The 12956-nt window shown below is 44.7% G+C and overlaps 1 protein-coding gene across 1 annotated transcript in view; it reads right to left on the bottom strand.

Moving 5' to 3' along the window:
- Nucleotides 1-12956, bottom strand: part of erbb4b (erb-b2 receptor tyrosine kinase 4b) — a 393044-nt gene that overhangs the window by 51726 nt on the left and 328362 nt on the right. The window contains exons 17-20 of the mRNA XM_080786645.1: nt 10950-11082; nt 6991-7113; nt 4268-4366; nt 236-421 (exon numbers count right to left, since the gene is read on the bottom strand). Of these exons, the coding sequence (XP_080642771.1) occupies nt 236-421; nt 4268-4366; nt 6991-7113; nt 10950-11082 (541 nt within the window). The remainder of the gene's footprint in view (nt 1-235; nt 422-4267; nt 4367-6990; nt 7114-10949; nt 11083-12956) is intronic.

Here is a 12956-nt window from a genome sequence, read left to right as displayed (position 1 = left end):
GGCGGTGCCCAAGATTGAATCCAGACCATTGTGGTCCAAATAAGGCCAGTGCGTTACCAACTGAGCTGCCAAGAACAATTAACCAAATAGTCAAACACCCAAATGTCAAATAACATGAAATGCAAAACACACCGATATCCTGGTCCCAGGCACACATGTTGAGTATCGCTGTCCTGCCCCCATATCCACGATACACACAAAAAACAAAGAAAGAAGAAAAACAGCTCATCCTTACCTTGGCGATCTGGACACACCAGTTGAGCAGCAGCTGAGAGCCGATGTTGTCCTTGTGCTCGTGGACATAGTCGAGCAGGCAGCCGTGGGGCATGAGCTGTGTGACCAGCTGGATGGTGGGGCTCAGGCACACGCCCAGCAGTCGCACCAGGTGAGGGTGTTCCATGCTGGCCATGATCAAGGCCTCCTGGAGGAGACAAGCACACACTCATGGTTCTTTGACACTACTAGAAGAACTAAGCAAAACTGCTCCATGCCCTAAAAGTACTTCAGTTACTAATGTTGCTCTGGAGAGGTAAGTCTGGAACCCTCTGGTGGACCTGTTTCCCCCGCGACCCGACTATGGATAAGCGGTTACAGATGGATGGATGGATAATTATTATGCTATATGGTTTGCAGGACAGATAACTTGGGTCCTAATCAGGAGGTGGCGGTACTACTCTGAGTTCTGGGAAGAGGGAGAGCTAAGTCAAGACTTCAACAAGAATGATGACCAGGAAATAAACGAGTCAAGAGTGCAAATTTGTTTCTGACTTTCTTCTAGCTGAAAGAAAATCTAACTTATTTCAAAATTGACTAGACTGTGGACTATTCAGAAGAACAAAGAGTATCATCCACAGAAAACCAAAATCAATCACTCAGTGTATGCTGATGTTGGACCCCCATGCTGCCTGCAGTACAGAGCAGCCTCTCAGTGTATGCTGATGTTGGACCCCCATGCTGCCTGCAGTGCAGAGCAGCCTCTCAGTGTATGCTGATGTTGGACCCCCATGCTGCCTGCAGTGCAGAGCAGCCTCTCAGTGTATGCTGATGTTGGACCCCCATGCTGCCTGCAGTGCAGAGCAGCCTCTCAGTGTATGCTGATGTTGGACCCCCATGCTGCCTGCAGTGCAGAGCAGTGTATGCTGATGTTGGACCCCCATGCTGCCTGCAGTGCAGAGCAGCCTCTCAGTGACATCAAGGATCAAAGCAATGGTGGTAAAAGTACTCAAATGCTTTACTTTAAATAAAAGTATCAATGCTTCAATACTCAACATCCGAAAACGTACAAAAGTATCAAATTTAAAAAAGTACCCATTATGCAGAATGTCCCATTTCCCTTTTTTTATTTTATGATGAAAATATCAGATCTACATGCTCACACCGTGTCGCATGTAGATCACCGTGTCGCATGTATAGGTCCCCAGAAAAAGTAGCATCACAATAGCATCAAGATTAAAAACTTTATACATTCATATTGACTATTCCATAAAAAGCTGTTTTTGTAATACCTTTATTGAAAGGATAAACCTCTTGAGATGCAACATCTCATTTTAGAGGGGGTCCTCAGATGCACAAGCTCACAGCGCATGACTTTGTACCACGCTGCAAGTTTGTTTTGACTATTTTAGAAAATATATGAAACAATTGTTTTAAGCACAAATCTTCTCATCTGGGCACAAATCATTTCCTGATGGGGGTCCGCGGCCAAATACAGTACAACACTTTGGGGTCCTTGACATGAAACCGTTAGAGAACCACTGGCCTAAAGGTCTGCCTGTATAACGTCCCCATGCACCCGGTATAGAAAAAGAAAGGGCCCGAAATAATGTGACCACACAGCAACCCAAGCTGGCATTTCTCCTTCCGTGCCACCTCAGATATGTCCGTCTGTGCATGCCTCTGGATGTGTCTGTGGCTTTGTATCTAACCTATACCTTTGTGTAGCCTGGGATCAGGACTGCTTGACTTGACATCCTGACTTGCCTACGTAATGGAAATAGATAATATCTCGTCGGTACAAGATATTATCTCGTCCGTATAATTATTATCTTGTCCGTCACTCTATACTGTCTATATACTGTCTTTTCTCAAATTCTACTACACTTGTGGAGGCATTTGGTCTTCACAAGCATAGTAATACAAGCACGCACTCACGCATGCACGCACACAGGGACATCAGAAACTAACGGGTCCACTTGATAGTCCTTAACCCATTTTGGGCGGGAACCACTTTTGGTGTTGGCATTATGTTATAATTTAGCTATTGAAAAATAGCAGATCTACAAGCTCATAGCGCGCCACAGAGTGGCTCGCTACGAGCTTGTAGGTCTGCTATTTTTGAAAAATCGAAGAACCACTGACATAGAAACATAGCTTTTTCAGAAAACTGTCAGGATGTAGGAGACATTTTTTTAATCTGATCTCAGGTCAGAATGGGTTAATGGTTATTCATCCCCATACTGATCCTCATGCAAGGGAGGGAACGGTGGCATTTGGCAGCCTGGCCAAACATTCCCCGCAGCTCCAGGTCTCCCTGGGGAGCCACGTGGCGGTACGTGCCGCCGCGTTTTGATTGCCGTTTAAATAGTAGTAGGATAAAGGCTCTACATCCTCCCAGTGGGGGCTCCTCACTGGTACGTGAGTGAGTATATACAGTACAACAGCAGTGACATCACACGGATATATGCGTGTGGGGAGGACTCAATTGGCATAAAGGCTCAAATTGGGGATAAAAAAGGGGCCTGAGGTTCACGGACCAAGTGTGACAGTGATTTTGTCGACTCTGATTGTAAACTATGGTTGATTGTAAATTAAATAAAAGCTAATGACAAAAATTATAACTAATTATATTGACCAAATGTCGTCAACAAAGAAGAACTCGACTAAAATGATATAGGGAGGGACTAGTGGGGTAGAGCTCCAGTAGAACTAAAAGATATGTCATTTTATGTTTAGTTGCGCTCTGAAGATATATGATCTACACGCTGCGACGTGGCGATAGATCGGCTATTTTCAACATACAAACAAAAGTGCAAAATCAAAATGTGCTGCACTGCACGGAGCCCACTTTGAGAACCACGTGTTTACAGTATATTGCCTGTGAATGTCATCAAGTCGTCCTCATTGCCAATGTCTTGATCTCTGGCGGCATTTTGCGTGAACGCAAAACCGGAACGAGATCCCAAAACAAACAAAAGCAACATGCATGTAGACATAGAAGACATACATCAAAGAGGCTCTTGGTTAAGAATAGAAACGCTAACACACTCAAACCTCTTCTGCCCCTCGGCCCGTCGACAACTCAATGCAAAACACCAAGTGCAATTGGGTCGCTGACTCGCTGCTAGTGTTGAGCGAGTGAGTGAACACAAGTTTGTGTTGTAGGAGGGGTAGGGGAAGCTTATTTCATCTCTGTTGCATCACGCACCACGATAATTAGATTTCTTTTTTTTTACTTTCATTTTTTTTCTTTTGAAATGAGCGGAATGCTGAATGTTTTATAAATGGAGGGGCTCATTCGCCGCATTGGGAACCCGTGGAAATGAGTGTGTGAGTATGTGTTGTGTGTGTGTGTGTGTGTGTGTGTGTGTGTGTGTGTGTGCGTGTGTGTGTGTGTGTGTGTGTGTGTGTGTGTGTGTGCGGCGTGTGCGTGTGTACGTGTGTGCGATCCACATTCTATGAATCTTTGGATACAACGTCACTATTTTATGCATTTCCAGTCTTGGTGTGAATGAAAACTGTTCTGTCGGTCTGTGAGAAACTGTGTCTCTCGAGACATCATCAACTCATGATTAAAGCGCAATTTCAGAGGAATACCGTGTAATCTAACACTAGGGTTGTCAACCGTCCCTTGAAATGCAAGAATCGTCCCATATTTGGACATTAAAAGACATGTCCCTTATTGAACTGAAATACTCCAAAGTGGCGATCAGATCAGAGGAGGAACGTGTCCGCTGCATGTGCGCCACCGCCGCCATTGAAATGCATTGGGCCTCAATTTCCCAGAACCCTTTGCTTGCCAGTGCGACGAATGTTTTTCCATCTGTCTGACGGAAACCCCGTAAATCTTAAAACGTATTACAAATTAAACAATGAAAACATAACTTAATTGATTGCTGTTCTACAATCAATTAACTTGTGTAACTCGTGAAGTTAAGAAAATCATGTGTTAAGCAAATCATCTGGGGACCATCTGTCCGATTTTTCACATTCCTGTCTGTTTTGAACATCTTGCCTCAAATGATGAAAACAGTGGGCTGCCAATACTCACATCCATAAACTCCACGTTAGCTTTGGGTCCTGTGGCCTCGTTCAGGATTTTAATGGCAACCGGAATCTTCACTGTCTCCCCCTCTGGAACCCAAATACCCTGAGGAAAAAAAGCACACACACACACACACACACACACACACACACACACACACACACACACACACACACACACACACACACACACACACACACACACACACACACACACACACACACACACACACACACACACACAGTCAATAATGTCAAGGCAATAAGGGCCTTTCTCGGCCCCACCCCTCTCACATTGTTTATATTGTGTTTAGGATCCGAGATGGCCACAGCACCAGGAGGGGGTGGGGCGGAGGTGAGCGGGCGGGGTCAACATACTGGGCTGCATTCAAGACACTTTCCTTGTGTCTGACACCTGACTTGTGTCTGAACACAGCTTTGATGGATGTGTTCTGCCCTCCTCCCCCCCATCAAACAAAATGTTTGGTCAAACAATATGGGCTTCCATTGGAAATGCATTGGAGCGGCCATTAAATACAGACACAAGACAGACACAAGACAGGTGTCTTGAATGTGTGAACGCAGCCCAGTAAGGCCACCCCCTGATGGTGCTGCGGCCATCTTGGAAGCTAAAACACAAGATAAACAATGGGAGAGGGGTGGGGCAGAGAAAGACCTTTATTATGTTTATGCACTGTCAATTTGGTCTACATCTATAGGTAGCATATACCTGCTGGTATAGATATATTATCCTGCTCATTACTGTGTAGAAATGTACATAAATCTTTGTGTTTGAGCTCAAAATGCATTTTAAGAACCCACAAATGTTCTGCGTTGCGCGCACCTTGTGCGTCCCCCCACACGCACTCATTGTACAGTTGTGGCCCCTGGCCTGAGAACGCGTCTCAGCTTGTAGATCCACTGCACAACACCAGCGTGCAACTAAGTACAGATCAGGCATAACTCTATCTCTAATCCCTAAAGCTAAAATCTAACCCCAACCTGAATCTTTGTAAACAAATCTCTAAAAATGACTTTAAACCATAAAACAACCATTTCTCTTGTATTGTGAGGACCAGGAAAAGGTCCGTCTATTTCTCATATCCTACAAACACACACACGTGCACACACATACTCGCGTGCACACATGCATATGTACACGCGCATTTTGTGCACACACAAAAAAATCCCCAGACAAATGTGAGTTGCTTTTTTCTGTGGTGAATGAGGCCTGATTGCATTGTAATGAAATGAGTTGCAGAAACTAGCACAAAGCTTGCAGCATCACCTTCACATCGTGAACAGGTGATGGAGACAGAGCAGTGGTTCTCAAACTTATAAAATAAATAACATTTTACATCGTTACCTTATGTATGTCATATTACGGCACATACAGTACAGTAACATGTAGATAAAATCATACCAGCTAAGAGGACAACCTGAGAGAATATCAGTTTCCGTTAGGAGTGATTCAAATTAACTTTATAATACTAGTACTACTACTACTAATAATAATAATATCCAATTTATATAGCACTATATAAGTCGCTTTACACAATCATGCACTTGAACACCAGCATCACTATTCTGGGGGAAACATTCACCAAAATAAAAACTCACGATGCGATGTGTTGTGCAGCTTGTAGGTCTTACATCTGAAATAATTGTAATATTTTTCCACAATATATATTGCCACAATATATTCAGATGAGGCCCGCGGGCCAATTATTAAAACTCTTTCCGTGCCGATGACGCCTTTCACGATTAGTTTGAAGTGTCAATGTGTACCATTGAGGACTTTGACAACTTTTTGTGATTTGTTTTTGTGTACAGACAACCCTCGATTATACTAACCATAGCCGGGTGTTGTTTCCGTAGGAGACAAGTTTAAAGTACAAAAAGCAGAAAGTCTTTCCTTGACACTGAGCCAAGTGAGACGTGTACAGTACAGTAACGCTTTTTTATAGCGTCTTTATCCAAGGCGCTTTACAATGATTGATTGAAGGCACCAACCTGCTCATCAGGAGTAATTAGCCCTTCGCTAAGTCCCTCCACAACCCGGCCTTGTCCAATAGGCATGTTAGCAAGAGAGGAGACATGGCAAGCTGTCCTGAGATGCATGGTAAATTACGGGATTTCTCCATAAAAATAATCAATCATTTCAGTAGAAAGAGCTTCAAAATGTCTTCTAAATCTAGATATATCCATACGTGGTGCGATTACATGTAGCACCATGCACACATGTGGTATATCTTATCCGGTGACCGAGCATAGGAACTGTATAAGAACTGGTGACGAAAGCAATCCTGTTGCAGCTCATTTTAAAAAGGCGGGGCATAATATTAATCATTTGTTCTATATGTTGGTATTGAAAAGGTTGAAAAACCACCCAGAGGTGATCTTGAAAGGTTACTACCAACGTGAAACTCATTGGATATATTTCCTCAATACTACCCTACCTGCTTTCTCTGCACCATTTAAGGCCGTTTCCAAATGTTAAAATGGAAAAGACCAATATTATTATGAAGAAAACATAACAATAATGTCTATGGAGTGACGTCACGTCATCACCACTAGGTCTGGAAAGGGGGCGGGGAATGGCTGTGAGACAGGCCTATTGCCAAGCGACCACTCTACCCCTGATCCACTGCCGCTGTGTCTACAAACTACTTGAGCTTTTTTCTTTTTAGTCAGTACATGCGTGCGTGCGTGCGTGTGCACACGCGTTACCTTATAAACGGTCCCAAAGGCCCCGGAGCCCAGGATCTTCACTCTCTTCAGTTCCGTCTCTTTGAGGATGCGTAGCTGGGCCTGGTTGGGGGCCGTGCCGCTGGGGGTGAGGGGCTCTACCAACTGGAACACGCACACCCACGCACACGCACACGCACACACACACACACACACACACACACACACACACACACACACACGTCACACACACACACACGCATGTGAATGTGACATTTTATTCGTTTTTTGGTGTTTTTATTTTATTTGACTACTTAAAAAGTAAGATTTCTTTTAAATCACTGGCAGTGGGTGGATAATTACAACTATACAAACATTTTCAAAATGTTGCTTGATATATATTTATATATATATATTTCAATAATAGCTGATCTACAAGCTCACAATGTGTGCACCATGGCCCATTTTGAGCTTGTATTTTTGAAGAGCCAAAGAGGTCTAACCCCCCTCAAGGACCCCTGGGGGTTCCCTGTCCCCCACTTTGACACCCACTGACCAGTCCCCCACAACACAACAATCATTATTTTGTGGGGCAGCAGTATCTTGTAATAATGTTTGTCACAGGTCCTATATTCCTTATCCATCTCTGCCACGTGCATCCTCCTCGTGAGAAAAGAAAAAACAAGCTAATCAACCTGTGCAGTCAATCAGCATAAAGAGACATTCATCACACTGGTACCATGAACCCAATCAATGTGGCTGATTCAATCCCTTGCCCCTTCAGTCAATGTGTCTGTCCTTTCAGTCCGCTCGCTCAGGCAGCTTGAACTTTACAAACTCGCACAATGGCGAGCACAGGGAGGGAGGGGGGGGGGTGTATTGGGGGGTGTGGGGCGTTGGATAATTGCGGCGCTTGAAGAGGAGCGTGCTCGTGCTCTCGTTGTTTCATTACCGATCAAGTGGCGGAATGGAGCGACGGACGCCAGAGAGAGAGAGAGAGAGATGGGATGAGAAAAGGAGACAGCAAGAGCCTATAAGAGGGAGAGAGGGTGGATGGAGTGAGCGAGCGTGCAAGCGAGTGGCGGAGGAACGAGAGAAGTTGAATTAGACACAGGAGTGAGAAGGAGAAGAAAACAGTGAGAGTTATAGGAGAGGATAACTGAATGAGGGGAGGGAGAGAGAGACAGAGAGAAAGAGAGAGAGAGAGAGAGAGAGAGAGAGAGAGAGAGAGGATGGTAAATCAGCTCTCTGGTCCATAGCCTGTGTTCCCCAGCTCACGGCGGCCGTCTGATTAAAAAACAATAGCCGTTCTTCATTTAAATGGAATTCTAAATCAGCTTTCACAGGCTGGAGCAAAGAGGACCAGAGAGCTGCTGGAGGGGAGGGACGAAGGCGCGTGCACAGACACACACACGCACACACACACACACACACACACACACACACACACACACGCACGCACACACAAAGGCAGCCTGCAGTTGCAGTGTAGGGGAGCTGTCCACACATGGTGGTTCTGAAGATGTTAAAGCCAAAAGCTGCAGCACTAGTGGAGCTGTCCACTGTCCCACTCTGTACTGTGGTGCTGAAGCCAGCCACCCAAAGACAGATGAGTGTGCCCCTATGCTGCTACTATTATGGTCTCACAGCAAATCATCAACGCACGCAGACACTTTATTCCCACTTCAAAAGGAATCCGGAAAGATGAAAGTGAAGGAAATAAAGATGGCCAAATACTAGCAAATGTCATGATTCCCATTACCCAAATCAGCCCCCAACCAAGAGTCTAAGACAGTTATGGAAAATTATATTATTATTAAGCATTGCAACACGCTTTTTATTTTATTTTTATTACATTCATTTCACGTTATAGTATTTACATATTCTCATCTTAAATATGGGGCCAGAGCCCCCTATGTGTCGTCCGTCAAATTGCAGATGGACAGAGAGACTGTTCTGGACTCCTCTCAAATCTCGGGAGATGTTTTTGCTGGGATAAAGATAAAGAAGTCGATTTTATCCTGATTTGACTCACTAAAAGAAGCCATTTTAGTATGAATATCTTTGAAATATTGTGTGCCTTGTGATGATTGGGTCCAGTATTTAGTTCAGTGACCATGGAGGTAAGGAATGGTTCAGAAGCTGTGTTCACGTTCACTCTCCCATTGGAAATGAATAGACTCCAACTCCGTCTCCTAATAACGTTACCGCCCACCTCACGCAAATACAGGAAGTAATGCAAAGTTGGCCCCTCTTGCTATTGGCCTCTTGGCTAACGACACAGCCGCTGTTGTTGTTGCTCTAGGGGAGGAGCAGCATCGCCTGGTGGCAGCATCAACATTAGCTTAGCTTGTTTCCAGGTTGTATTGTCTCATTTAGAGCAGATAAAGGACAAATAAGTGTGCGCGGCCACGTACACGCCAGATCCGTATGTAGGCTGTCTAATGTGAGTACTACTGCTACTTTTGATGCCTTCGTGTGACGCTTTAGTATGATCAAGTAGGGCGTACATTTCCGGGGGAAAAAACCCATAAAGTTAAAATATGCAGATATGAGGTTTCTGCCCGACAGCAATGATATGGTTGCGCTGAGCTTGTAATGTGAATTCATGCACAGTTGTACACCATTGTGGGTGATGTGTACACAAAATAATAGCTAGAGGAATTTGGAGGGAGGAAAATAGGCAAGTGTTGGCATGGAGTCTGTGCGCGTTAGAGTTCATTTATTCCAATGCTATTCCTACAGAAATTAGGCAGAGAGGTTTGCAGCTGGTGAAGAGTATGTGTACGAGAAGTATGAGGGCTCTATGTCTTCATTACTGACAACATTACCAGCACAAAAACACACTCTTCACTCTCAACAGCTGGGACCTGCTAATGGCATACTCCCCTCCCCTGTACTTGTTTCTGAAACAGTGCCTCTCCTCTCCTCAACTGTACTTTTTCACACTTATACTCTGACACAGAGTCAAGTCTTCAATGAAGGGCAAAAACCTCTGCCTCTTCAGTGTACAGTATCCACCATTGCTTTGTTTTGCTTTTATTGATCCTTTTTTATCCCCATCACTTCTATATTGTTTTTATTTGACCGTTATCCACACTGCAGAGGAAAACTGCAGCACAATAATTCTACTTTGTATAATGCATGTACTTTGTACATGACAATGAATACCTCTGACAGCGTCTGGTCCAAGGACCACTGGGGGGCCCGAATGGGCCCTGTACAGTTCTGTAACTCTGAGGGTGTATACACATGGAGCCAAATGGAGGGTCCATTTGGTTTCATTTGTACACTGAGGATTCGGGGGTTGTAGATTGGGGTTGCCGTATAGTTTAGCTCACATCATTTCAAGGATTTCCCGAACTCATCAATGGATTAAAATGTTTTTAATGAATATGTATATAAAAAATAGCAATGCAACATTACATTGGTTTTGGCTTCTATTAGGTGCACTGAGGGAGCACAGAACTCTCATGGTGCATAAAAGGAGATCATAAACAAGGAGGTAGATGGGTTGGTGGAGGGTGAGCAGCCAGGTTTAAAAGTAGCAGCTTCAGCACAGACAGCATAGGCAGCAGCAAACAAGGAATTAAATAGGGTGCTCTTCAGTGAAGTGAGTTTGTGATTGTTTGAGAAGAGCTGAGGCCGAGAGCAATGGTCGACCAGCAGCAACTCCTGACTGAACTTGCTCTTTGCCAGTGGTGGAAAAAGTACTCAAATGTTTTACTTAAGTAAAAGTACCAATACAGCACTTTCCACTACTGCTCTTTGCATGTATTATGCACAGTGCTCAATGCAGAGTGTTTTTCATTTTCCTACACACTCTCACTCCCAAAAAAGGCTTATAGTGACTTCTTGAGTCCAATGTGTCGTCCGGCACCCCCATCTACATTGTAAAATCCTCAGTGTTAATGACTTGAAACACTTCCTTGACCAGTGTAGGGTCCATTTGGTTGTGAGAAACATTGTTTCAGTATGCGGGGGGGCATACATGACCTCACCTCTGTCTCCAGGAAGCGCCGCAGGGCTCTCCTCTTCTTAATGCTCTTGCGGCGGATCGACACGGCCACGCTCAGCGCCACGATCACCACCACAAAGAGCCCACCGATCACCCCTGCTGCGATGAGGGGAGTCCTGGGGAGAAGAAGGGGGACACGGTGACTGAAATGTCAAGGCTATCAACATTCACTTACTACCACTTTTACGTTATGAAACGTATGGTCAGCCTATAGGGGAGATGGATGTAGGAAGAGGAGTTGAGAGGGTGGTTTTGTCGATTATGATCTTATTCTGTATTTAAAAAAATATCATAATTTTGTCCATTCTGAAAAAACACATGTAACAGGGTATCTGCACTGCAGGCTTAGGCAAGTCAGATTTTACTTTATCAAACAACTAGAATCGGCCAATGCCGATGAATCTCCCATCAGGTGGTTTGGGTGGGGGACAGGTTGAAGGCAAGTGCATCCTCACTGCCCTATAGATCTTCTACATCCTATAACTCCTACAGGAAGTTGAAGTCTGTCGGCCATTTTGCTATACTCGTGTCAAGTCTCTTGTGCCTGCTCGAAGGACATAGGACATAGGATTAGGAAGAATCACTGAGGATGTAGGACATAGGAAACCCAATTAAGTGCGTGCTACCAGGAAGACCTTCCAAGCTGAACAGCATGATGTATATCTACAATTCAGAATTGATACTTTTACTTAAGTAAGATATTTGAGTACCTTTTTCCAGCACTGGTCGGAACAGAAAGAGAAAAAGTGGCTGGTTGTGGAGTGGATTGAGTGCAGCATGCACATAATTACAGTAGACTACAAAATGGCAAGGAGAGAGAGAGAGAGACATTTGTGTAATGTCAGCCAGTCTGTGCAGGGTTTTTCATGATTTCAGTTAATGGTCGTCTAAGTGGAAAGTGTAAAAGGGCAACCATTTGAGGTCTCTGTATAGTTCATCTGGACTGCTCCTGTAGGTTCACAATAGAACCAAATCCTATATTTCGTTGTACGACGATGTTTTTCAGCGAGCAAAACATCGTCACCTTGACATGAACAAGTTTGAGAAGCACCGCTTTAGACGCAACATGTTTTAGTGTCTTGTCCCAGTTTGTGTATTTGTTTAGCAATCGCTCAGTGCTTCACTGCTTATCACAATGAGCCGTTGCGTGGGTCTGTTACAGCTCCTCAGCTCTGGTTCACATTACGCAGCAGCTCCTTGTAATCCCTGGTCTCAGATAAGCCCCGTGTGTCAGCCTCGTTCAAATGCCAACAGATACATGAGACGTGCGGCGCGGGCGAGTCAGGCTGGGCGGAGCGAAGCGCCGGCAGGGGACAGTTCGCCAGCTTTCCAAGATGTGATAAGAGCACACTGGTGGGAGAAGTACTGTACTCTGATTAGTTTTACTCAAGTAAAAGTAGCAATAATACCACCAAAAGTACTCTGTTACAAGTAAAAGGCCCGTATTCGTAACTCTGACATAACCGTAAACAAACCCCATATACAGTATGCATATGGGACCGTATGGGAGATACGGTTGTCCAGAGCCACATACTGTATCCGACTGCTATGCCCCATGTGGGACTGCATGACCCACTTCAAACTCAGTGTGTGCAGCTGCAAAGACTGGAGGGATTGTGGTGCGCGCCACCGACTCATTTGGATATGCGTGTGTCCAGAACCGCAGATCCGACCAATATGTTCATATATGGTGTGCCAATATAATGTATTAATGATATTGGGGATCTCCATCTGAGATGTAGTGAAGTAGAAGTATATACTCTATAATTAAGTACTTAACACTTGAGTAAATGTACTTGCACCAACGGGCAGGGAGAGCTATCTGGTGTGAGATAAGAGCGGAAGTGTTTATCTGTCCGGCTGCTGCCCCCCCCCCCCCCACCACCACCACCCCCCTTCTCTCACACAGCCACTATCAGAGGATTGAGAGCTCTTTTAATCCCGTCAAGAGACCGGAGGGTCCTTTTATACCGCTACGGGCGTAAGATGT

The sequence above is a fragment of the Protomyctophum bolini genome (genome assembly GCF_963924005.1).
Source record: "Protomyctophum bolini genome assembly, chromosome: 16".
NCBI lineage: Eukaryota > Metazoa > Chordata > Actinopteri > Myctophiformes > Myctophidae > Protomyctophum > Protomyctophum bolini.
The sequence above is the reverse complement of the archived record's forward strand: the minus strand, read 5'-3'. Positions and strand labels throughout refer to the sequence as shown.